General features: G+C 48.5%; 10 protein-coding genes across 10 annotated transcripts; 3 read left to right on the top strand and 7 right to left on the bottom strand.

Moving 5' to 3' along the window:
• Positions 1-353: 353 nt before the first annotated feature.
• Positions 354-1,857, top strand: HO173_006664 (uncharacterized protein; the record flags this gene model as incomplete). Its single annotated transcript, XM_037308572.1, has 4 exons — positions 354-377; positions 427-662; positions 715-1,380; positions 1,560-1,857. The coding sequence occupies 4 exons, from the start codon at positions 354-356 to the stop codon at positions 1,855-1,857; spliced, it is 1,224 nt and encodes a 407-aa protein (XP_037164415.1).
• A 688-nt stretch (positions 1,858-2,545) lies between these two features.
• Positions 2,546-3,347, bottom strand: HO173_006663 (uncharacterized protein; the record flags this gene model as incomplete). The annotated part of the gene is made up of 2 exons (XM_037308571.1): positions 2,546-3,006; positions 3,209-3,347. The coding sequence occupies 2 exons, from the start codon at positions 3,345-3,347 to the stop codon at positions 2,546-2,548; spliced, it is 600 nt and encodes a 199-aa protein (XP_037164414.1).
• A 628-nt stretch (positions 3,348-3,975) lies between these two features.
• Positions 3,976-7,501, bottom strand: HO173_006662 (uncharacterized protein; the record flags this gene model as incomplete). Its single annotated transcript, XM_037308570.1, has 5 exons — positions 3,976-4,311; positions 4,373-5,100; positions 5,149-5,936; positions 5,985-6,157; positions 6,209-7,501. The coding sequence occupies 5 exons, from the start codon at positions 7,499-7,501 to the stop codon at positions 3,976-3,978; spliced, it is 3,318 nt and encodes a 1,105-aa protein (XP_037164413.1).
• A 310-nt stretch (positions 7,502-7,811) lies between these two features.
• On the top strand, positions 7,812-8,379 carry HO173_006661 (uncharacterized protein; the record flags this gene model as incomplete). Its single annotated transcript, XM_037308569.1, has 3 exons — positions 7,812-7,944; positions 8,113-8,261; positions 8,317-8,379. The coding sequence occupies 3 exons, from the start codon at positions 7,812-7,814 to the stop codon at positions 8,377-8,379; spliced, it is 345 nt and encodes a 114-aa protein (XP_037164412.1).
• Positions 8,380-9,567: 1,188 nt separating this feature from the next.
• On the bottom strand, positions 9,568-13,083 carry HO173_006660 (uncharacterized protein; the record flags this gene model as incomplete). Its single annotated transcript, XM_037308568.1, has 8 exons — positions 9,568-9,731; positions 9,789-9,906; positions 9,958-10,133; positions 10,186-12,053; positions 12,115-12,299; positions 12,353-12,813; positions 12,862-12,940; positions 12,994-13,083. The coding sequence occupies 8 exons, from the start codon at positions 13,081-13,083 to the stop codon at positions 9,568-9,570; spliced, it is 3,141 nt and encodes a 1,046-aa protein (XP_037164411.1).
• Positions 13,084-13,571: 488 nt separating this feature from the next.
• On the bottom strand, positions 13,572-16,797 carry HO173_006659 (uncharacterized protein; the record flags this gene model as incomplete). Its single annotated transcript, XM_037308567.1, has 5 exons — positions 13,572-14,072; positions 14,128-14,307; positions 14,358-14,579; positions 14,638-14,880; positions 14,935-16,797. The coding sequence occupies 5 exons, from the start codon at positions 16,795-16,797 to the stop codon at positions 13,572-13,574; spliced, it is 3,009 nt and encodes a 1,002-aa protein (XP_037164410.1).
• A 655-nt stretch (positions 16,798-17,452) lies between these two features.
• HO173_006658 (uncharacterized protein) lies at positions 17,453-17,704 on the bottom strand (the record flags this gene model as incomplete). The annotated part of the gene is made up of 1 exon (XM_037308566.1): positions 17,453-17,704. One exon carries the CDS (start codon positions 17,702-17,704, stop codon positions 17,453-17,455), a length of 252 nt encoding a protein of 83 aa, XP_037164409.1.
• Positions 17,705-19,580: 1,876 nt separating this feature from the next.
• HO173_006657 (uncharacterized protein) lies at positions 19,581-20,051 on the bottom strand (the record flags this gene model as incomplete). The annotated part of the gene is made up of 1 exon (XM_037308565.1): positions 19,581-20,051. The coding sequence occupies one exon, from the start codon at positions 20,049-20,051 to the stop codon at positions 19,581-19,583; it is 471 nt and encodes a 156-aa protein (XP_037164408.1).
• A 19-nt stretch (positions 20,052-20,070) lies between these two features.
• Positions 20,071-20,488, bottom strand: HO173_006656 (uncharacterized protein; the record flags this gene model as incomplete). The annotated part of the gene is made up of 2 exons (XM_037308564.1): positions 20,071-20,078; positions 20,134-20,488. The coding sequence occupies 2 exons, from the start codon at positions 20,486-20,488 to the stop codon at positions 20,071-20,073; spliced, it is 363 nt and encodes a 120-aa protein (XP_037164407.1).
• Positions 20,489-21,141: 653 nt separating this feature from the next.
• Positions 21,142-21,904, top strand: HO173_006655 (uncharacterized protein; the record flags this gene model as incomplete). The annotated part of the gene is made up of 5 exons (XM_037308563.1): positions 21,142-21,201; positions 21,252-21,268; positions 21,317-21,522; positions 21,575-21,777; positions 21,830-21,904. The coding sequence occupies 5 exons, from the start codon at positions 21,142-21,144 to the stop codon at positions 21,902-21,904; spliced, it is 561 nt and encodes a 186-aa protein (XP_037164406.1).
• Positions 21,905-22,131: the final 227 nt, after the last annotated feature.

The raw sequence follows: 22,131 nt of genomic DNA, 5'->3' as shown, positions 1-22,131 counted from the left end.
CCCGCTTCGCTCAAGATCTTAAGATATATGTAACTCTACAACATAGTCGTTTTCTCATAGATTTCTAACATCTTAGCAGCGTTGAAATCGCAGCGATAAGGGGTATAATTCAATCATAGAAATCTTCACAATGTGGTTTGTAAATTGAGAAGTCAATAACTTGGAATTATGCTTGAACACAATGCCAAGAAATCCGAAAACTTTTGAATACGCTAAATTGCTTCAACCTAAGGTAAGGTAGGTACCCACGTACCTTACGAGCCTACCTAAAGGTACCCGACACTTAAACCACGCATTCTCGTGAGTGAACTCCGGGCGGTGACCTTACTATATTTTTCATGTAGAGTCAAACCATGGTCTCCTTCTGGCCATGGAAGGCATGTTGCCCATAATCACAACGGGGATCCTTTGACTGACTGCTCCAAGGGCGACGACAACTCACCGGCCTCGTTTGAGAAGATTCTGTCAAATCTTTCCACCAAGATATCCAAAACGAGCAGCAGACTCGATGGCCTTCGACAACGTTCAAGGCGTTTGAAGGTTCTCTGGACTCTGTATGCCGGTTTTGCATACCTACTATGCACTATCATCCTTATACTCGTCGTGGGCTGGAGGAAGTGGGGTCCAACAGAATATACAGCAGTCGCCGGCGGCCCCTTCATGTATAGTACCTGCGACTTGCTCTTGAAGAGATGTGCCTAACATTCTATGGAGTGTATACCTAGTCAGGCTCGGCTTAGCGACTTATTATGAGTATCGAACCTCGAGCATACAGAGCCATCTAGACGAACTGCAAAAGCAGAGAGATTCTACCATCGAGAAGCTCAAGGCAGCCACCAAGTATAATGACACGCAAGATTTGCTCAAGAAATACGGCGGAACACCAACTCCAAAAACAAAGCCTGCAGGGCCCTCTGAGCGTAAGACGACTCCAAAGCAGGGCAACGCGCCGAAAGATGGGAGAAAAACAGTTGTGCCGCCTCCAACGGCGAATATTCCAGGCCGTAATGGACCTGCAACACTCACGAACATGCCTCAGCGCACAATACCTCAAATCAGAAGCCCTTTAAGCCAAGATGCTTCTTACGCGGCGTTGGGAGCAACATCGCCTACCCAGGGGCCCGTGTCTTCCCAAGATGTTTCCGCGGAATTTGCGCCCAACGCTTTCTCAGCCGCGCCACAATACTCTCAAGCTGATGAGGGATCACGATGGTATGATCGAATCATGGATGTGCTGCTGGGAGAAGACGAAACGTTGCCGCGAGCTCGTTTGGCTTTGATCTGCAGCAACTGTAGGCTCGTAAACGGCCAAGCACCTCCAGGAGTGAAGCGGTTAGAAGATGTTGGCAAATGGCGATGTGGAGGCTGCGGTGCTACGAAGTATGTATGTTTCATTTCGAAAGATATTTCCCTAAATCAATCCGGCAGTATTTGGGCTACAAGCCATATGTTGGGATAAATGAGATACCTTATCTGTCTGAGTTCTTCCGATCGTCTTATGGCGTTCCCTTCGAGTTTTGCTTAGAAAAAGGAGATGCTGACTCCCAAACCCCGTTTAGCGGGGAGGAGAGTGAGACGAAGAAGATTGTTGCAAGCATCGGAAAGCAGGCGTCTGCCGAAGCGAGGCATTCTGAGGAAGAAGAAGAAGCCAACTCGGGAATAAGATATCACGGTGTGAACCATAAAGACGCTCCCGCTACTCAAGATAATGGTTCTGAAAGCGATGTTACTCAGTATTCGCCTGAAAGCTCGGAGTCAATGCAATACATGGAGCAAAAAAGGGACAATTCCGCAGAGCCGGAGAACCCAAGACGTCGGTCGACTCGATCCAAAGCAAGTGGGACGAAGGCCAGTTAGAGTGCTCATTACCTAAATGTACATTCCTTAGGAGACGACTTGCTGCTTGGGCATTGTTAACGCGTGAGCGAGGGCCTAGAGATTGAGATCGCTTTTATAGGATCACCCTGAAAGGTAACGGATAGAAGACGACGTCGATCAGGCACAAGGTATTTGGAAGAGATGCAAAAAGACTTAGCTTGCCCAGATGAATATTAGTCTCGAAATTACGTACCGCTGCCACCGCTGCCACCGCTGCCGGTATAACTCCGAGTCTCAAGCGACCAGGGAACTGTTTGCAGCATAAACATCAGTACTTCGGAACACACATCCCTTGAGGCTTAGCGTACCAGGGGACAGGCCGTAGTGATACAATGATACTCCAGCTCTAAGGTCTGGCTATCTTGGATTCTCGGGCGCCTGCTTACGTTTGTGGCTTGATGCGGCCAAAACGCCTTTTGAGATCAATTACTGATGCTACGTAAATTCGTGGTGGTTGATTCTTGTGGATGTATGCCGTGGAACAGGAGTTCGACTCCTCGAGCCATAAGCCCCTTGAGTGGGTTCCAATGCGATGGCACACCTATGGTGTGGCATAAAGGACAAATCTGGTTTCCACTGCTGTCGAAGGTATGATAGAGGAAAGAAGTTCAATTGATTGGACTCGTCGTTGCACAAGGGGTGAAGGTGTGTGCGAGACCAGTATCATTTAGCCTTCGTTCTGCTTGCCAAGAGAGACTCTAGTTTTTGAATCTTCATCCTTTGCTTGTGAATTTCTGTGTGCCCCATGATTTCTTCTGCTACCTGTCTCGTTTGCCATACGTCTGTCTTTGTTTGCAGCGCGGTGAGCGAAGCTGCTCCGGTATTTTGGCGCTTTCACCTTGTCTGTTTCCTTGCTGTGTAGGCCCTCAAATGCTATCAGACTTCCACCACATTTACCTTCAGCCTTGGTGGATTTGACAGTGTGCAAATTCGGTGTCGCAAGCGTGTTGATCGCGGTGAAAGCGTGCTGTCTTGGCTGCCAGTCCGACTCTGCGTCTATTTGTACCTGACTATGCCCTGATCTTGTTTCGGGGACTAGAGATTTCTTGTCTTTGGAGCTTGCAAAGTCTCTTATGGCCTTTGCAACATCTACAGAGAGCTTGGTGGCCGCGATTTTAATTGTGCCTCCTGCACGGTCAATCTTTTCAGAGAGCGCAGGTCTCAGATCATTGGCGATATCTACGACGCTGTTCCTGGTGGTTTCAAGACTCGGGTTTTTTCATGCGTGATTCATGGTCATTCCAACCGATTGGTAAGTCGTTGGCGGTACATACTTGTGTTGCCTGCTGCTCGGGTCCTGCAAAGGTACTTGTTACCATGCTGGACTCACCACTCGGCTCATTTACAGCCCCTTGTTGACGTACCCATTTGCGCCCACACATGTCATCGCCGTCGACGAGTCCGTAGCCCTCCTCAACAGATAGTTCGCTTGCCGCGCTTACTGGCCTAAGGCTTCGAGACCTAGGCATCTCTTCACAGCTTATGGCTTCCGACCACTGGATGGTCAGTACCTGGTCGTCATGTTTCGGCTATGGACACCTAATATACCACTTTAGTCGGCGAGACAAGATCTGGCTGTACGCAAATGGTCTGAAAGTTATACGAGTGTTATCAACACCCTGAATGGTTGGCTAGAAAAGATGAGGAGTGGTTGGGGGCGAACACAACGAAGCTTCTCGATATCAAATCTTTTGGCAGCTCAGCAGAACAATCAACTTCCGAGTCTGCTAATGCTGGCAATGTGGAAGACGTGGGATGATTGCCTTCATCATTTTCGAGCCAATCTCAGAAAGAGAAACGGGGATTCACGAAATTGTTGTCTGATCTAAAGCTGTGGTCAAGCGGCTTTGAACTGGCAGTGTTTTGATGGGCGAAACGGTGCCAAATCATGTGTGAGACGTTCACAGCAGCTCTTGATGGCGAGGTTTTGTGGCAAAGGCTGTGTAGCGACCAACCAAGCGTCTTGACAGCCCTTCTGGGTAAGGAAAAGAAAGTCGCCGTTGGTAACCAATATTCGTGATTTTTCATTGAAAGCTTTGCATTGACACATTCCTTGATCTTGTCTGAAGTCGCTGGACGACTGTTCCTCAGTACAGTTTAATAGATCCCAACATCGCCTCCAGTAAAGCATATCGCTTCCCAAACCTTCTCCCCGAGTCTATACTTAACCAAACCCGCAAAAACCATCAAGTCTCTTGCACTGCCCAAAAGCTCGTCGCTAATTTCTTTATTCATCCCTCCCTCTCCGCCTCCGTACTGCCGCGAGGCTAATAACTCTCTCTGCTGCCCTATGCATGTGATGGTCCAGAGAAGCAGAGGACCAATGTTGCGGGATATCACTGGAGCAAGCTCGTTAAAGTTGTTGGCGCACGCACGGATGACTGGGATGGAGGCATGAGCTTGGAGGGGTAGCAATTTAAGAGAGTCGATAATCTGGAAGACATCGTTAGTCAAGAAACGGGGAAGCAAAAATTCAGGCATAAGGAAATCTTACGTCAATGGCTTCCGACCAGTGGCCTGCAGCAGTTCTGGCTTTTGCCTCAGCCATCCCTATGAGCATATCACACGCGTCACGATTGCTCTCACGGATCTTCTGACTACACATTGCGTTGTTCCCGTATAGGCGAATCATGTTGCGGGCCAGCAGAACTGGATCATCAACAGAGGTCAAGCTCAATGTACCGGCATCAGTGTGCTGATTATGTTCCTGTTGAGCGTTCGTTCTCGGCCTTGATGGTTGCAGACGCATTGGTTCTTGACCGATCTCGACTCCGATGGCTTCAGAGAGAGTCCGGTTAACAATGGAAACTACATTATCATAATCCTCAGCCAGATGGTAGAGCAACACTGCGTCATTGACTCGGCCGTTGTCATCTGCAACACTCGCTGCTTGGATTGTGACGACTCGGAGCAGTTGTTCTTGGTCAGCTAACGCGATAAGTTTCAGGCGCTTTTCGATGGCTCCTTTCAACCTTGTCCCATCCGCGCGGACGTCACCGAGCAGTTGCGCAAACTCCCGTGTCTCAAGAACCAGCTCACGCAGAGCCTCATGGCATAAGGATGCTTGAGATCTGCCCATTGCTCCTGGAAGGCCAGCATTGAGACAGATCAACGTTAGATAGTCGACAGCGGCCTCGGCGTTACCTGCTCGGAAGTCGCGAGTATAGAAGCCAATCATGCGGCCAAAGCTGATCTGAGGAAGCTCCTTGGTGTTAAAAGTCACTGGCGTATATTTAGTTAGGAGTCATACTTGTGAACATATAAGCTTACGAAGTTCTGTCTCATTGACTGAGAAGTCTGAAACACGCAACAACCCGTAAAAGTCAAGGGCAATAGCGAAATGTACAGCAGCGGCATAGGAGTAGGAGTACAAGTACGACACCGCCTGCTCAAACATGCCTCCCAAGATCTGCAGGTAGAAGTACGTGCCATAGCCTCCTATACCCTCTGCTCCTTTGGAGAAGTGGCGTTGGCCAATTTCGCGAATAGTCTCTCGTACTTCTTCGAGGCCAAAAACTTCGCCAGCGCTTTCCTCAACACGATTGACCTCCCTTGCGAGGCTGAACTGGAGCCAGATCCAATCTTCAACTCCTTGGCTGATGCTATCAATACTTCGTTTGGTCAGCTCGCAACGACCAATAATTTTGTAACAAGCTAATTGATATGGATCAGTTGCATTGTCTGGAGCAACGCGAGTTTGCGCAGAGTATTCTCGGCTGATGTGATCCTGGACTTTCCTATCAAGTCTTCTGTCGGGGTTCCTGGCGTAGGTAGTAATATAGTTCAAGAAGTTTCGATCGATCGTTCGGAACGCTGTACCGTTAGCAACGACATAATCCGCAGCCTCTTTGACTAGACCACTCCTTAAGAGAAAGAAAATCAAAGGCCAAGGATATTCGTCATTCATGGTACGTAGCTCAGAGCCATCCGCAAAGAGGTCCCTCCTCGCTGCACGGATCCTGATGTAAGCCCGGACTTTGTTGATAGTCGTCGGAACACCTCCAATGTTGGCCTCCTTCGGATTTCTAGTAACGAGGTCCTCGAGATCGTGCAAAAAGCTGTAGGGTGTTAGTTCTGATTGGATTTGGATGGGAAAGATCACATACGACTTCTCTAAGCAACGTCTTGAGCCATCTATGATCCTCTTTCGTATATTCATAGACTTTGCAGAGTTAGGAACTTCATCGAGGTAATCATCAGCGAATTGCCGTTCCTTTGCCCCAGTCTCTCCGACAATCTCGATCAATGCATCATATGAGTCTGCGAGCTGCTTCGGGGACTGGTTGCCCCAGTCAGTTTGAGAAAGGTTCCTGAACGCTCGTGTCCTTACCTCTCCTCCCGGCTGACTCTCAATGCCTTTCAATTCTTGAAGCACAGGGTATGAGCTTTCGTCGAGTCGTGCGCGGTTCAGCGTTTGCACTTTCTCCGCGAACTTGCGCTGCTTCTCCCTTGTGAATCGACCATCTTGGATTGCTGGTGCTGGTGCGTTTTTCTCTGCGACATCCGCGAAAAGGGTCGCATTCGCAGAGCCTACCCCTGGAGTACCTATAACAGACTTCTGGATACTCGACTGACCAAAGATACTTCTGTTGAGACTCGATTGACCTGGACGGTTGGCATTGTTTGTCCGTCCTCTTCTTGTCGATTTGCCAAACCTTCCTCTTAAGCCAGGACCGCTTGCCACGTCATCAAAAACTTCTCCATGCTTAGGCATAAGCCCAAAGTGCTCGTAAATCTTTTTCCGCTGCAGCTCCCAATTGATGTCAACATTTTCTTCAAGATAAGCATCGAAATTTTTTTGGGCTCGTTCCAGACCTTCAGATATCATTCTGAGTGTAGATTGCTGCTGTAACTGCTCGACATGTTTGTGCGTGTCAGGATCCCATTGTGGAGGCGGATGCGAATTTCCACTGGAGGGCGCTTGCGCGGCCAGAGAGTTGAGATCTCGCTGCGTCGTGCCAGGGATGATGCCAGAGGCAGCGAGAAGATAGTGCGCACTACTGTCCACCGCTCTACCTCGGTGCGTTTGTGTACCGACACTTCCCAGCTCCCTCACTTTCTTCGCAATATCGCCGAGGCCTAGTTGCAAGCTTGGCAGGTCTCTAAAGCCAGGTCCTCCATCAGCATCATGGGTCCTCTTCCTTGCTTTCTCGAGCAGGTTATTAAAATAGGCTGGTTGCGAAGTCACTTGTCCTCCTTGCGATTGTTGACCTACTTGCTGTTGCTGCTGTCCCTGGGCTGCTTGTCCCGACTGGTCGTCTTGTTTCTGTGGTTGTGAAAGGGAAGGGCCAGCAGGTTGCGTTGTAGCTGCATTGCCCTGAGCGCCTCCAAACAAGCTAGACGTCTGCTGAGGCCACACATGTAACGCTGAACCAGTGCCGAAGAGCCCACCGCCGGCGGTGCCCGTCTGCTGTTGTGGTTGTGACGAGCCGAAAAGGGTTGGCTTCTGATCGCTTCCAGGACTGGAAAACAGAGAAGATTGAATTTGAGGTTGTGAAGCACCAAGGCTGCCAAAAAGGTTGGTTGTCTGTCCTGAAGATTGCTGAGGTTGTGCAGATGTGGCAGGGTTGAGGTTGCCAAAAAGGCTGGACGTAAGCTTCGGTTGCCCGAATATTGAAGACATGGTGAGGGAGGGGCCAATATTGCTCTGTATCGAACTTTTACATTGTTTTGTAGTCCACACGTCCACTGGGGAGACCGGGAGACGTGAAGTTTACTTTCGTGTTATAGGGCTGCAGGTATTTACGAGTAGCTACCTTTCAAAAAACCAACCTCCCCCCCATCCCCCCCCCCCACCGCCAAAGTAGCCAGGTAGCGTACTCACAACCCCTGCGAAAGCTTGGCATCAGATCTTCCTCATCACAAAGTTCACAACGCATGTAATACGATGAAATTGTGTATAGATTTTCTTATTGGGTGTATAGAAACCCATTATGCCTGTATTCCAGTCTAAGAAATTCCGATCCAGTTCCTATCATCATAGCTTCGGCGCTTTCTACAGGAAAAATCTCAATAGCCATCCTTTTCTCCTCTTCGGCCTTCCTTTCATCTTCACAATCGTTGCGGGTATGTACATTTCACGAGCCCTATCTTTTATCTGCCCTATCCTGGATCACCTTTCCAGTTGCAAGACATGTTCCAAGAGCAGAAGGCTCTTAAGTCCCCTTCTGACTGTCTTGGTTGCTCGGCGTCCGTGCTTCGAAGAAGTAATGCTGACTCCGAAATTTTCCTTAGGCTCATTCATACTCACACCCGCCACTGCGCTCAGATACGAACGACATGATAGAAAAGTGCAGCAGATGACCAAGGAAGAGGAGTTGGGCATCGGCAAGGATCGGCGGAGAGTGGATATCAATGAAGAGTATTATCGTTTGGCTGCCAAGGTCAGTTTCACATCTCGATCGTTGGGGACACTTGCAATGCTGAATCGAGTCGCAGGATCTGGACGATTGGGAAAACAAAAGGGTCAAAAGATTACCAGGCGAGAATGATGGAGTATGATGCACCATGCCACCTTTGAGAGTTAGAGCTCTACAACAACCTACGCATTTCGTCGGCTATGGTGCTATTCGACCCACCGCACATAAGTTGCTGTTGAGGGTCGTAAAACTGAAGGAGTAGCCTGGGCAGTGCTCAGGCTTTTTCTCTTGCACGTGTCCCCTCGGTACCGCCCAGGCGACCTCAGGCACGTGCGTGCTAACCCACTAAGAGTCACGACGACACCGGGAAGTTTGACTTCATTTATATTGCTGAGGAGGTGAAGAGGAGTCAGAGGCAGAGAAGGATAAGGCGGAATAGCAGGGATCAAGACGAATATAACAGTCACCCAAAACTCCGTTCAGGCTCTATGGCAATGATCAAGAGCTTCAGTCACCAGGGTCATCGCGACGTCATTGAATGGATGCAATCGTGGTGTACTAAGGTACTCATGTATGGCTAGCAGCCATGCAAGCCGTCAGAAAAGTTTGCTGTCTAGGGCGGTGACCAAATATTACGCGGAATTAGGGTATCATACCCAGAAACGTTGTTCGAACGTGAAATCACTCCAAATTTGAACATTAAAGGGCGAGATGACTCCTCATTGGTGTTGAACACGTCGTATACAACGCGTTGTTTATCATTAAAAAAATTTAACACGTTAGGGAAATGTACCACTTCGACTGCCCCGATTTTTGGCATCGAGGCATCTTGCCTGCAGCCAGTAGAATGGACTGGCTCCTTGATGCTCTCTTCCAGTCCTTCACACCTCGGCACCATCGGTCTCTCTGATCCTTCACCTACTGGGACCTACTGGGAGCACAATCCCCAACTTGCATCGCAGAGGGAAAGCCTGATTTCTGCACTCCTGACATCTGATGATAGTGCTCAAATTTCACCTGAGGCAAGGATGTCTTGGCGTTACTGGGCCTTGAACTCGACTTTGGATCTGTGATCCTTAATGTCCCCACTTTGGGTGGGAGACTGCCCTACTTATTGGCTGTGTATCCCTAAGTGTCATACGCATTCTCTCTTCATTCAATACATCGTTCACATCCAACCAGATCTAGACCTCGCTCGCTTATGCCCTACATAAAGGAACATTTCAGAATCTGTGCTCCCTTGCTCCATGGTTTCAGAACACTGGGGACCTTAAGAGCATCCTCTCCAATGCAGCAGTCACGTACCCTATACACCAGTAGAAAGAAAAGTTCAATGCCCACCATTAGTCTGCGCAGCTGTAGCAGCTGCTACGGCCTGAGCGGCTACGGCGTTCGTATCGGCTTGCAAAATGACTGCTTGGACGATCTGCTGCTCTTCCGGATTGAGGATCTTGGTGAGATTATCATAGAGCTGGGGTTGCTCCTGTTGCAGTTCTTGAGATACGCGTGTCAGTGAGCATGAACATAGGTCATCAAGAAGGATGTGCGTACTAAACAAAGTTCCTTTGAATAGTCCGTACGGTTCCACTTTGTCAAGAGGAGTCTCAAGCAAGCTCTCCTCTTCTAGCTCGTCGTCGGATTCGTCCTGTGCGGCACCGAACTTTTCGGACTGTTTCTCACTTTCAGCCGTGTCTGAACGCAAATCCACCAATTGACTCACCTCTTCTTTCAGAAACTCCAGATAAGCAGCACTCTCGTCCTTGACGTCCTCGGCATCCTCACCTTCGTTGGTCCATATCTCTCCGTCCCACTCTTCTTGATCGTCATCGTCGTCATCGTCATCATCGTCATCATCATTGAGGGTGAAGTCCCCTTCCTTTGTAGCCTCCTCACGGTCTGCACGCTGTCAGCCATCTAACAGATACAACAGAGTTGATGCTTAGCTTACTCTTTAATGCCGCTGGGAGGGTCTGAAACAAGCGGACCACGCCCTGCAATAATCGCGGCCAGCCTTGTTGAACGCTGGTGGGTACTTCATTGGCGTTCAGTGTTAGTAGGGAGCTTATGGCGACAATAGACAATTTCTTGTCGTGGACTCGTGTGAAGCTCTCAATATTCGAAAACCAAGAGCTAAAGAACTTGTTGGTCCATCCATTTGACTCTAAGACATGCAGAGCGATCACTGGATTGTAGTAGAGGGCGTTTATAACCATTTCCATAAGGTGTATTCTGTAAGATTTGACCTTTAGCTCGTTACTTGATAGCATCCTCATAGCTAATTCCACGAAGGTGGGAACGAATCGGTCAACATGTCCCCGAAGATTGAGCATGATTGCTTCTGCAAGCTTGCAGCCGCAGATTCGGTCCATACCTCCGACCTTTTCGTCGTGGAATATGTCCGATACCATACCAACGAGAGCTTCGATATATGTGGGGGTCTGGACCAGCGTTTCTGCCCCATACGAAACGAAATTATCCAAGGCGGGGAGCATGTCTTCCAGGTATAACTCTGCACCGGACTTGAAGGTTTTGTGCATTAACACGAAAGCTTGCCACATTGTAGGTGACACTGATTTAGCCGAGAAAGTGCAGCTGTCAATGATCTCGAATACCTCATTGTACAAATCAAAGAGCTTGTTCTCGAGGGTGATCTGAATCACTGGCATTAGAATGGTTTCTAGGTGCATTAAAACATCCGGTGTTGCCTCCAAGGTAAGAATGAGAGTACCAATAGTTTGAAGAACGCCAAGCGCGGTAATGCTCTTGTCGTCTAAGAAGTCTCCATAGGTCTCGTCTTCGTCTTTGGCGCTCTGCTTTTCTAATAGTTCGCGGACGATCCGAAGGTACGTATCCCGCAATTGCTCGCTCAGTGCGACTGCGAAAGGGGTGAGCTCGGCGGCGAATTCTTCAACGAAATCCTCCATAACATTAGCTAGCGCATCTACGTCAACTTCATTAGCCAGCTTCAGTAATTGCTGCATTATCTGCGGTATGTTTTGTTGCATAGAAGCCCGAATGACTTCGTGTCTGATGAGAGGTTGAAGGGCGAGGGCTGCCTCTACGCGTACTGGCAGCGCAGGATCGGCCATCGATTCGAGTATGTTTCGGTAGATGATGAGCAGATTGCTGGGGTCCTTAAATTCAAGTTGCTCAAATTTGCCTAACGTGTCGCAGGCTCGTGCCCGAAGAAATCCATGGGGACTGCGGAACTCTGGGAAGACATGCCGGACAAAGAAATACTCGACTTGATCAGCTATTGGACTTTTTTTGCTCAGAATGACAGAAGCCAACGTTCCGATCATGCGGAGTGCTCCTTCTTTCTCTCGAGCGTTCTTCTGATCGTCTGGAGCAGATTCGTACTTGTTGACAACGCCGTTGACAAAGTTCAAAATTGAGAACGTCTGTTTCTTGCGGCTTTTAGTCAATGAGACTAGGAGATTGGTCGCAGCAACATCAGGCGCTGAGACTTCTTCATAGAAATTCAGCTTGCGATGAAGGTATTCTGGAGGATCGGAGTCAAAGAGCTCAATGTCTTCATCGGATTGGCAAAGAATTGGAAAGAACACGTGGGAGATGAGGGTATCCATGTGCGGTTTGAGGTGATTCCACATTGACTTTGGCTTCACGCACTCGTCCAGAAAGCTTAGCGTATATGATAGCGATGGCTTGCTGAGCCAAGTTGTTTTGGATGCCCACTTCTCGATTGACTGTAAATATCCTTTGAGGATTTCAGGGGCGAAATTCGCAAGAAATGATTTAGAGAATTCCACCATCTCTGGAGAGGCATTTTTCTGGTTAGTGCTGGGGCTGCCGTATCTTGAGACCATTCAGTAATCGCCCATTGACAGAATTCAGCGCCTTGATATTTACTACATACCGTACAAACAGCCGATTGAGATTTGCATACGCCCATTTCTTTGACTTCCAGAAATGATTTCTTTCTCGCTCGTCGTAGTCCTCGTCAAGGGCGTGGCCTGGGGCCTCTTTGGCGACGATAGTCAGAAACAGGGTACACCAACCAACCATTCGGTCTTGATGCATCAGGTATCCAGGTAATTCGAACTTCATGCATGTTAGCATGCCACTGGTTGTAGGCGTGTAGAGGATCGACCCACATAGATCGCATGTTTGTACGCTTTCATGATGATGTGTAACATTTCCCATGCCTCCACGCTTCTTTCTCCCACCAGTCGTGTGGCAATACCCAGCAGCTGTGGGAAAGATGCCTCAACAATTTGGTTGAAGTTCCCCCTGTTCTCTCCTCCCTTAAATCTATACATCCGGCATATTGCTAGCATACAATGTAAGCCTGCGAAGACGGAGTTTGCATCGTTTGTATTCAACAGTTGCATCGTTATATCTAGGAAGTTGGGCCATTTGGCAGGAAAGTCGTAGGATAATATTTTTTGCAGGATTGGTATGAGCTGTATCCGGACTTGTGGTGACGAAGAGGCTAGTATAGGTAGAAGACGGTTCCGCAGGTCGAGCTTCTCATCTTCTGGTATTTGTTTGTGTGCTGCAGAATCTTCGCTCGGTTGCCATGCTCTGGTGACTCGGTTTTTGAGGTATACAACAGCTGTATATGAATTAGCGGTGTCACTGTAAAGGCAGTCGGAAGGCGTACTGGAAAGACGTATGCTGTTGTCCTGCTCCGCCTGTAGTATGTTGAGAAGAGCGTTGGTAAAGCCTGGTTGTTCTTCTGCCTTGGAGGGGGCATGTCAACACATTGTGAGAACAAGAGCACCAGGGAGCTTACATATCTCAAGTCTAATTCAGCTTGACGTCTCGCATCTGCATTTGGGTCCACTGTCGACTGTATCCGGTTTCGAAGGAGCGTGACATCCATCCTGTCTTATGTCTGGCGCGTCAGCGCGCCCAAGAGAGCGCAACGGAAGCAAGGTTGAGGGCGTGTGGGGGGTGGGCGTGGACTGAACGGCGGTCTATTCCACGTAGGGTGCTTAAGACTAGGACAGTCAAGGGTCAGAATAGCGCGCTCAAACCAAGCTGCGAATGCAAGTCAAAGGCTGCGTGGAGTTTAGGGACAACATGCACTTGTGTTGCGCGGACTGAGGAAATGTTGTTGCACGAGAAACGAGGTGCAACCACAGTAGTGAGCCGCCAAGATTTCGAAAATGTCGACTATATCATCTCCTTGTGCTACAATTTTCACAGGAACCAACCTCACAACATCATGTCTGATCAACCATTTACATTGTGCCAACGTTCTCACTCCATCAGTTACATATTTTTATTGCCTACCTCAATGTAGGAGGTGTTGGTATTAAATACAATACAGCAGAGAACTTCACATGATCATTGCTACACATCCATCTCTCACATATAGAGCGAGGCGACCGCTGTGATGTCGCGTTTGATCAGCTCTTGCGCAGTTTGCATCTTTGTGAAGAGCTCAGGGTCTCCAATGATCCTCGCTGCGTTCTTCACCTCCCTACACGTCTCGTCCAATCTCGTGATTACGCGGACGATCGTTCCCTCCAGCACATCCGTGAGGTCGGTGATCCGGTTGAATGACATCCCCCTGGCCCACTCATACACCACCTCCACGAGACCAAACCGAGGTCGACTCACAAAGTCATTCGAGTCATCGCTTGAGAGAATGACTTGATGCTGCGTCTGGAAAGCGTTGACTTTTTCAGATATAGCAATGATCGTCTCCTTCCCTTTTTCCAGATGTGGAGTCAAGGTGGGCTCGGCCTCGGTCTTTTCTTGGAAGACAAATGCTGATAGAAGAGCGACAATCTCTTCTGGTTCGAATTTTGCAAGCACATTTTCGAGTACAAGCTCAGTAAGGACAAGCTCGTCAGCCGAATGAATCTAGACATCTTTCGTCAACAACGGTCAAGAAGATGCATCACAGGTTCAAGCTTACTTCACAGGCTACCTTGCCTTTGAGCTCAACCCTTGAGTGGTGGTCGATGAACCCCAAATCTTTCAAGACAGATATTCGCTGTTCGTAGTCGGGAAGGAGCTGTAAGTTCTGATCCGACATTAGTTGCCTCAGCTGTGATATATTCTCTTTGACGAGCCATTCATCATGACGCATAGAGAACTACAACAAATCAGCATACACATGGAAGTTTTAGAAATTCAGTGCCTTACGTGCTTGACAAAGTTCGGGCACTCGAGCGCACGAGCTTGCTGGGCTTTGGTGGCTTCTTGCTTGCGATGTTCCAGTATCTCCCGTGTCTGGAGCTCCTTCATCCGACTCCAGTCCAGTTCGTCCCAATTAGGCTGGTCCCATGCTGCACAGATCTTCGCCACTTCCCCTACTGCGATCTTTGTCGCTTCTTCACTGTGTTTTAGTAATTTATCGGTCCCAATCTACGATTTGGTTATCAATACCTTTCTTAATCTGCAGATGCCAGGTAGGTCCTCTAACCTGTACAATGGTTTTGGTCACAGAGTCAATGTCACTCAAGGGGATCTTGAGGACCTTGAGCTCCATCTCTGCAACCTCTGTAGGTAGCTTTGCGAAAAGGGGGCGAAATTTAGGAAGATAGGGTAAAAGATCGCCCGGATTACGAGTTGGGTTTTTTGCTCCTAGAGAGAGAAGCTCGAGGGTGGGAGCAAGGCCCTTGCTCACGCCTTCGCGTAGAAGGATTCCAGCTGTATGTATACCGTTCTGAACTTCAATTAGCTCCATCGGCCTAATTTTGTTGTATGAAAGATTTTTCACCTTTCGAAATACGACCAAGCGCTTGGCAGATAACATCCGCCTGCCAACAGGAGATGCTAAAAGTGCAAGGTACACATCTGCAGTGGCTAGCAGGTATTCCATGGCCGCGTCGTGACACACGTCGATATCGATATCGCAAACTTCGCAAGGTTCACGTTTGATCTTGGCCAAGTCCGATTCGGAGAGCTTGATCTGCTTTTCTTGCTCGGGGAGCAGCGCCTGGGTTGCATTTTCACTGAAGCTTCTTTTGATCATCTCCTCAATCTTTAGTGCCTCTACTCTGAGTAGGTTGAGGATCATGTTGTAAGTAAGACGAAACTGAGATCGTAGTTTCGTGGGGTCCCCAAGAATCATCTGCTTCAGTGTGGCAGCAGGCGGAGCCTCGTCACTGTTAGAGTTGACGATAACTACGCTGCCAACGGGGTCGATTCCGCGCCGACCAGCTCTACCTGCCATTTGCGTGTATTCGCCGGGCAGAAGATCTCTAAAAGCTCGACCATCATGCTTGCGGAAGCCAGAAAAGACCACTGTACGCGTTGGTAGGTTAAGACCCATAGCAAAAGTTTCCGTGGCAAACAAAACTTTCACAAGTGTCTTTGCGAAGAGGATTTCAACGACTTCTTTGACAATTGGTAGAAGACCACCATGATGTACGGCGACACCCCGACTGAGCAGTTCCCGTAATCGCCTGATTTGGGGTAGAAGGCGATCCTCTGGCTTGAGCCGAGCAATTGATCGCTCGATTGTCATGTGTATCGCGCTCTTCTCCAATGCAGTACAGAAGTCTAGATTTGACAAGGCGTCGGCATTTTGCTCACACCTTTTCTTTGAGAAGACAAAGATGCATGCGGGAAGAAGAACATGCTTCTTTAGATGCTGAATGAGATGGACCCAAATGTTTCTGTCCTGCGCAGCACTTGTTCGACCTCCGCCCCGCCCTGTCCGAGCGATATTCCCGACGCCTCGCGGAGCCTGAAACCTTCCCTGCGACTGTGTCCCTCCACGCTGTTGGCCTCCACGCGCAGGCCCACCACGTTGAACCTGGCCACGGCCTCCTCTGGCATTAGACGCACCGCGCTGAGTAGCTGATCCACTGGCTTCAACCGCAGATTGACTCTTGTCCCTGCCTGACATGGCTATGTTTGCCTCCTTCCAGCCTTTATCTAAAAATTTCTTGTCCGCATCGATGATTTTATGCATGGTCTTATCAGCCCACAGGTAGTGTTCCAGTGGCACTGGTCTTTTCGGTGTTGAGATAACATAAATGTCTTTCTTCTTTGTTCTTCCTACCCAAGAAGCAAACTCGTAGGTATTCGGAACAGTTGCTGAAAGAAGGATGAGAGTGACGTGCTCTGGGAGCATGATGATTACTTCTTCCCAAACGACGCCCCGCTCCAAGTCATTAACGTAATGAACTTCATCGAAGATGACGAATTCGACATCTCTGAGTAGGTCCGCTCCGCGGTAGAGCATACTTCTTAAGATTTCCGTTGTCATGATAAGGCAGCTAGCTTCTGGATTGATCTGGACATCACCTGTCAAGATGCCCACGTCTTGGAACCCAATTCTGAAATCTCGAAATTTCTGATTGCTCAAGGCTTTGATTGGAGACGTGTAGATAGCTTTAGTCATGTGCCTGGCTGCCAGCGCTATTGCATACTCAGCAACGACGGTCTTCCCAGCAGAGGTATGAGCCGCTACGAAGACCGAATCGCCATTTTCGAGATGATATACGGCCTCTTTTTGGAAAGTGTCGAGTTCGAAAGGCCAAGTCCTGGCCATGTCGGGCACAAGTTCTTGAAAATTAGTGAGTTCTCTCTTCACGTCAACCATGTGAGCCCATTCTTTGCCGCCTTTCCGCATCGTCGACGCTGCTAGGATACCATGAGGCCCAAGGGCTGGAAATTCTACGGGCAGTATGCAGTCAATGTCTTCCTCGTCCCCCCCGTTTGAGTCGCTGTCACCAGACTCATGTTCTTCCAACGAGACACCGTTGACGCCGGAACCCCCTTTGCCATCAGAGGTACCTATTTCTTTAGGCTCTGCTCCTAGAGTGTCTTCCACTTGCTTTGCAGTAGCCTCGTCCAGCTTTTTGTTATCCTTCGTTAAATCTAGTCCTCTGTCAAAGCCGGGCGGTATCTCGAGCAAACCAGCATGCGAACTAAAATCGATCACACGGTCTAATCTGCTCCCTTGATTGCCTTTGGCTTGTTGCTGTTCTTGAATGGCTTGGTCTTCATGCGCAGCAACGGCAGTTACACCGTCAAGCCCGCCTGGCGCAAACGGAAAGAATCCAGCAGCTCCACGAACGAAGTCAGCACGATTAGCTGGTTTCCTGAGTAATGAGGTCGAATTTTTGGCGGTGGCGCTTTTGGCAGGTACGGTGACCTCTTTGTAGCCAGTAACTTTGCCTTCCAAACCTTCTCTAGTAAAGCGAATAATAGTCCTCGACTGTGTGGGTGCCAGCTCATATACACCAGTGTAGTCTGTGGGGATATCCCATCGTCCATAGAGAATGTCAGCAGATTCTCACGCCTCTTGGTTGAACGACATACTGTTGTAATTTATCAAGCCATTCCACGTCAAAAGACGTCTGCGGTGTGAGGAAGTCCTTTTCCAGCTCCTTCTTCAGAGCCTGAGTATCTATTTTGGTTCGCTTCCTTGGCCTCTGCTGAAGAAGCGTACCGTCGATGCACATATCACGGTCAAAATCGTGCTTGTTGGCGCTCATACGCAGCCTTTCGACCGCACGCCAAAGATCTGAAGTCATGAGGAAAAAAATCTCTACCTTTATCAAGGCAAAGATTGATGACACAGAAATGACCAGACGGATGTCAATGGATTAGAGCAATGGAAGATCAGGATGGCATGGGCCCCTAAAGAAGGGGGTTTTGGGGAGGATATAACCTTTTGATGCCTGTACGGCGAGAAAGCAGAGTCTGAAACTTCACTTCGCTTGTAATCATCTACCTCACCTTTCCGAAGATTCTACGAGATAGGTGTGGCTAGATCTCTGCTGAGTGAATAAAGGTTGGGGGCTGCTACCGTCAAGAATGGCATCAACGTGGTCACAGTCAGAACATAATATTGCTGCTTTGGGTCTAGCGCCTTTAGAAAGGCCTGTGATACATGCACACCCCTTTTTGATACATATTGACACCCCCCTGTGGTTGGAGGTATTTAGTTCGTATTAGGTTCGATTCCTAATGGCGCTGGTACAATGGTGTTGCGGTGCTTTTTATTTCTGGCAGCGCCATTAGCCACAGGTTTTAAAGTTCCGTCGAGCGGTGTTGGCGAGGGCTTAGGTTCGAAACCCGTGCGACGCATTGATTTGTGAAGCGAAATGTTCCCCGTTAGTCATAGTCCGGGGGCGGACACCTGTTGGTTGTGGTCGTGTGGTTGGAGGTATTTAGTTCGTATTACCAATTAATTACTAAGGTAGCAGTTATATGGTGTGATGGTATTGCCACCACTATAACCGTATTTATATGCAAAACAGCGTTATATGCCAGTAGGACTTTATACATGTCGCCGCTAGTAGTAAGCGAAAAAGAGATGAATAGCGTGTTACCTACCAAATTGATCCGCGTCAAGACGTTTTCTCAGGTATCTTCCCATCAATACCTCAACTCAGCTACTCAGCTACTCCACACCTCAATCGCATCACCTCCATCCAATAAGGCTATTCCTACAGGTATCGAGCCACCTACTACATAGACTACGACGAAGAGGCTCTACATGGTCCTGAGCAAGATGCTGAGGGCGAGGATGATGAACAGTGGTGGTAGAAGCATGGCAACTGGTGGGTAAGTATTAACTGGCTATGTAGATGACTAAGTAGTCTATATACCGTCTCAAAATACCTACCTTATATGACCAAACCCCCAGTGGTTTCAAAATAGTCATTTGGAACCATACTTTATATGCGATACTACCTTATAATGAAATACTACCTTATAATGAGTCAATTAATTCGGTAGGTTCGATTCCTAATGGCGCTGGTACAATGGTGTTGCGGTGCTTTTATTTCTGCCCCCCAAGAAAACAAGAAGCACCGCAACTAGGACACCATTGTACCAGCGCCATTAGGAATCGAACCTAATACGAACTAAATACCCGCCCCGGACGGTAAGCCAACCAACGAACATTTTCCGGGCATGAAAGCACCGGTGACCGGGGAAATTCGAACCAACGGCTGTTCCCGGTTGAGAACTTTAAAACCTGAGGCTAATTTAAGGCGCCGCCAATAAATAAGAAGCACCGCAACACCATCGGATGTGAGAGAAATGAAACACAAAACCATTACACCATTGCACCAGCGCCATTAGGAATCGAATCTAATACAGTTAACTTGATACACTGACCACAGTGAGGATTTTACAGGGGTTGCCTAGCCAATATCACTAGTGGGCCTTGGCTACGAGTAGATATCTGGCTCTGCACCAGTCATACATAGCCAGTGATCCTTCTACCTCTGGACCGTACATCATTGGTTCCTCTTACTTCCTTGAGGGGGCTGTCAATGTATCAAAAATGGGTGTGCATATATCACGAGCGTTTAGAAAAAGTAGCAGACACGCTCTAATTACTTGTAAGGTATCTCATGACCAACCACATTGACCGATCCACGGATCCACGTAGTCGCATCACCACACATCGTTGTGAGCTAACAGTGCATCCTCATCATCGGCAAAATTCTCCTCCCTTGTTGGGCTTCTGGATTCTTGCCCTAGTATTAGAACAGTCTTCGTTGAATCGTCCAAAAACAAATTTTCCGTGTCACCATCGCGTTCCGTCTTCCCATCGTCTCGAGGAAATGTTGGTGTGGCTGCGTGGATATCATTGTCATCCCCCACAACTGCAACAGGCGTTCTCGGCCTCTCCCTTGACTTGGCCTCCCAGTATTGTTGCTGTCCCGCTTTCGAGCTTCTTTGTTCGCCTGCCAGCTCTTCTGTGCCTTCTCCTAAGCTATCCAAGCTGTCCTGTGGTTTCCCTTCATTGATCCACTGTCGCCTCATTGTTTGCATTCGTTTTGTGTGGCCAAGCTTCTCAATGATGGCAAGTCCGTCTGCAAATTTTGCTCGAGGATATAGTTCATCTAGCCACAACTGATACATATTCAGCAGTCGAGCCATATCAGAGTACTGCAGACCGGAAGATGTCAGCCATCGCCTTGTTAAGCTCTTTCGGACGCCATACTTCGTGCCCTTTCCCTTTGAACTTCAACCGCTCTTTCGCAATTCTCCGTAGCTTTGGGATACCAGCAGGTGACAGGAGCCTGTGAACCATTGAGCGATCGGTCCACCGTTGCAGCCCTTTTAGGCGCGAACCTATTTTCGTCCAATTTCGGTACAGGAGCCCTCTTTTTGGTCACTTTGATCTCTTCGTCGATGCCCAGACCTGCGCCATTCTCCTTTTCGTCTGCTCTTGCGGCAGGCACATCCATGTTAGTGTCGACATCGCGAAATACATCACCAACGTCGTAGTCGAATAAGCTGTCATCCAAATCGTCGACTGGGGGAACATTTCGTGCGGCTACATCGGTAGTTGCCATGGTACTGTTCAGGATAGGTTGCTTGTATGATTTAGGCCTCTAGACTGGGATGGTGGAAGAGTCTTCTGCTGTATGTAGATAAAATCTTCTTGTTTTTGCTTTGAAGCCCAAAGAATGTTCGATATAATGAAATGACGCGATTCCACGCGACGTGCTTCTTCGTAATCCTTGGCATTGACAAAATTTTGCCCCCTCTATGACCTATTAAGACCCTGCCCCAAATGTAGCAGGCACTGATATAAAAGGTCAACAATGATTTCTATCATAATACATTCAAGAACGTTTCAACCATCAAGTTTGATAACGTATTGCGAAAGTCTTTATGTGTTCAAATTTTCATGCTACGGTCTTGAAAAAAAGCCAAGATATCTCGAAGCATTGCCGATTTCGTATTTCCTCTTGTATCAACTACAAGTATGCATAAAATTGAACTTGGGAAAGTCTAGACAGATGATCGTACATTGATTTTGAAATGCTGTTCGTCAAAGTATTGGCGGAGTGGAATAGGTAAGCGACAGAGAGCTCTTAATGCCAAGGATTCCGGACCTTTCTGCATACGCTAATATTGTCCCGAAGCCGGCCCATTGAGCCCAACTCGAACTTCGCTTTGTTCAGTGTTCCTTCTTCCTGAATCCTGATTGAGCACGCCCAGCATGACAGACCTACAGCAGCGGCCATATGTGCCAGCGAAGCAGCCAAACACAAGATATCCAGTCAGTAACCTTTGAAGGATTACTGAGACTCAACTAATAGGCTTCCAAAGCTCATTGACAATGATCCGTACGTACCTCAGGCTGCTAGTGCTTCATTGATCTGACCACTGTGCAGCCATTTCAAGCGAGTTGTCAAATATGCGCGACCTGAAGACTATGCAAAAGGAGGTGCTATGGCTGCCTTTGGCCCCGCCTTAATGTTGCTTTGGGAAAAGCTATCTCCATCATATGTTTCCAAGGGGAGCTTTGCGTCTATCATGCGACTCAGCTGCACTATTGGGGCAGGCGCGGGATTCCTCTACTTTTACGAAAACTCAATTTGTACAATCACCTCAACCACTTCCAGCCCAAGCTCTAGCTAACGCCTGGGCAGTGCGGTTCTACGGGGTGGAAGAAAACAAAAGAGAGGTGGAAAGAGATATGCGGGAAATGGTCGATAAAGTCAAGAGGAACGAGCCATTGTATGGAAAATCGAGCCTCACCCCATACATGCAAGGCGTGGCTTCACGTAATTCGCGGTATAGCGGCATCTGGCTCCATGTCATTCCCTGGTTCAATTTTGTCAACCATGATCAGGTATTGCTCACTTTGTACGGCACGATAGGTTCAATTCGCTGATGTTCTGTAGCACGGCGTCGACACGGCTAAATACTACAGACAGGCAGAAAGAGAGCTTGCTGCAGAGCAAGCCGGCAGCAAATAAGAATTGTCACGGCGGATAAAGCAAAAGAAGGCATACGGAGCGACTGTGCAGTTTTATGGTTGTGCTGCCTTTTTGTTCTGTCCTGGTTCCTGACAAGTCCTTTAATATCGTCACATTGATGAGCTGGCCATTCTTAGGTCTAAGACTCACTACAAGAATCACAAGGCTCCGCAGAGCTCAGCTTTCTATCCCAGAGCGAGCTCCTGCTGCTCTATCTCTGCCTTTCC

The sequence above is a fragment of the Letharia columbiana genome, assembly GCF_014066305.1.
Source record: "Letharia columbiana isolate WasteWater2 chromosome Unknown Sc0000020_s0, whole genome shotgun sequence".
In the NCBI taxonomy this organism is placed as follows: domain Eukaryota; kingdom Fungi; phylum Ascomycota; class Lecanoromycetes; order Lecanorales; family Parmeliaceae; genus Letharia; species Letharia columbiana.
Note: the sequence above shows the minus strand (reverse complement) of the source record. Positions and strands in the feature narration are given on the sequence as shown.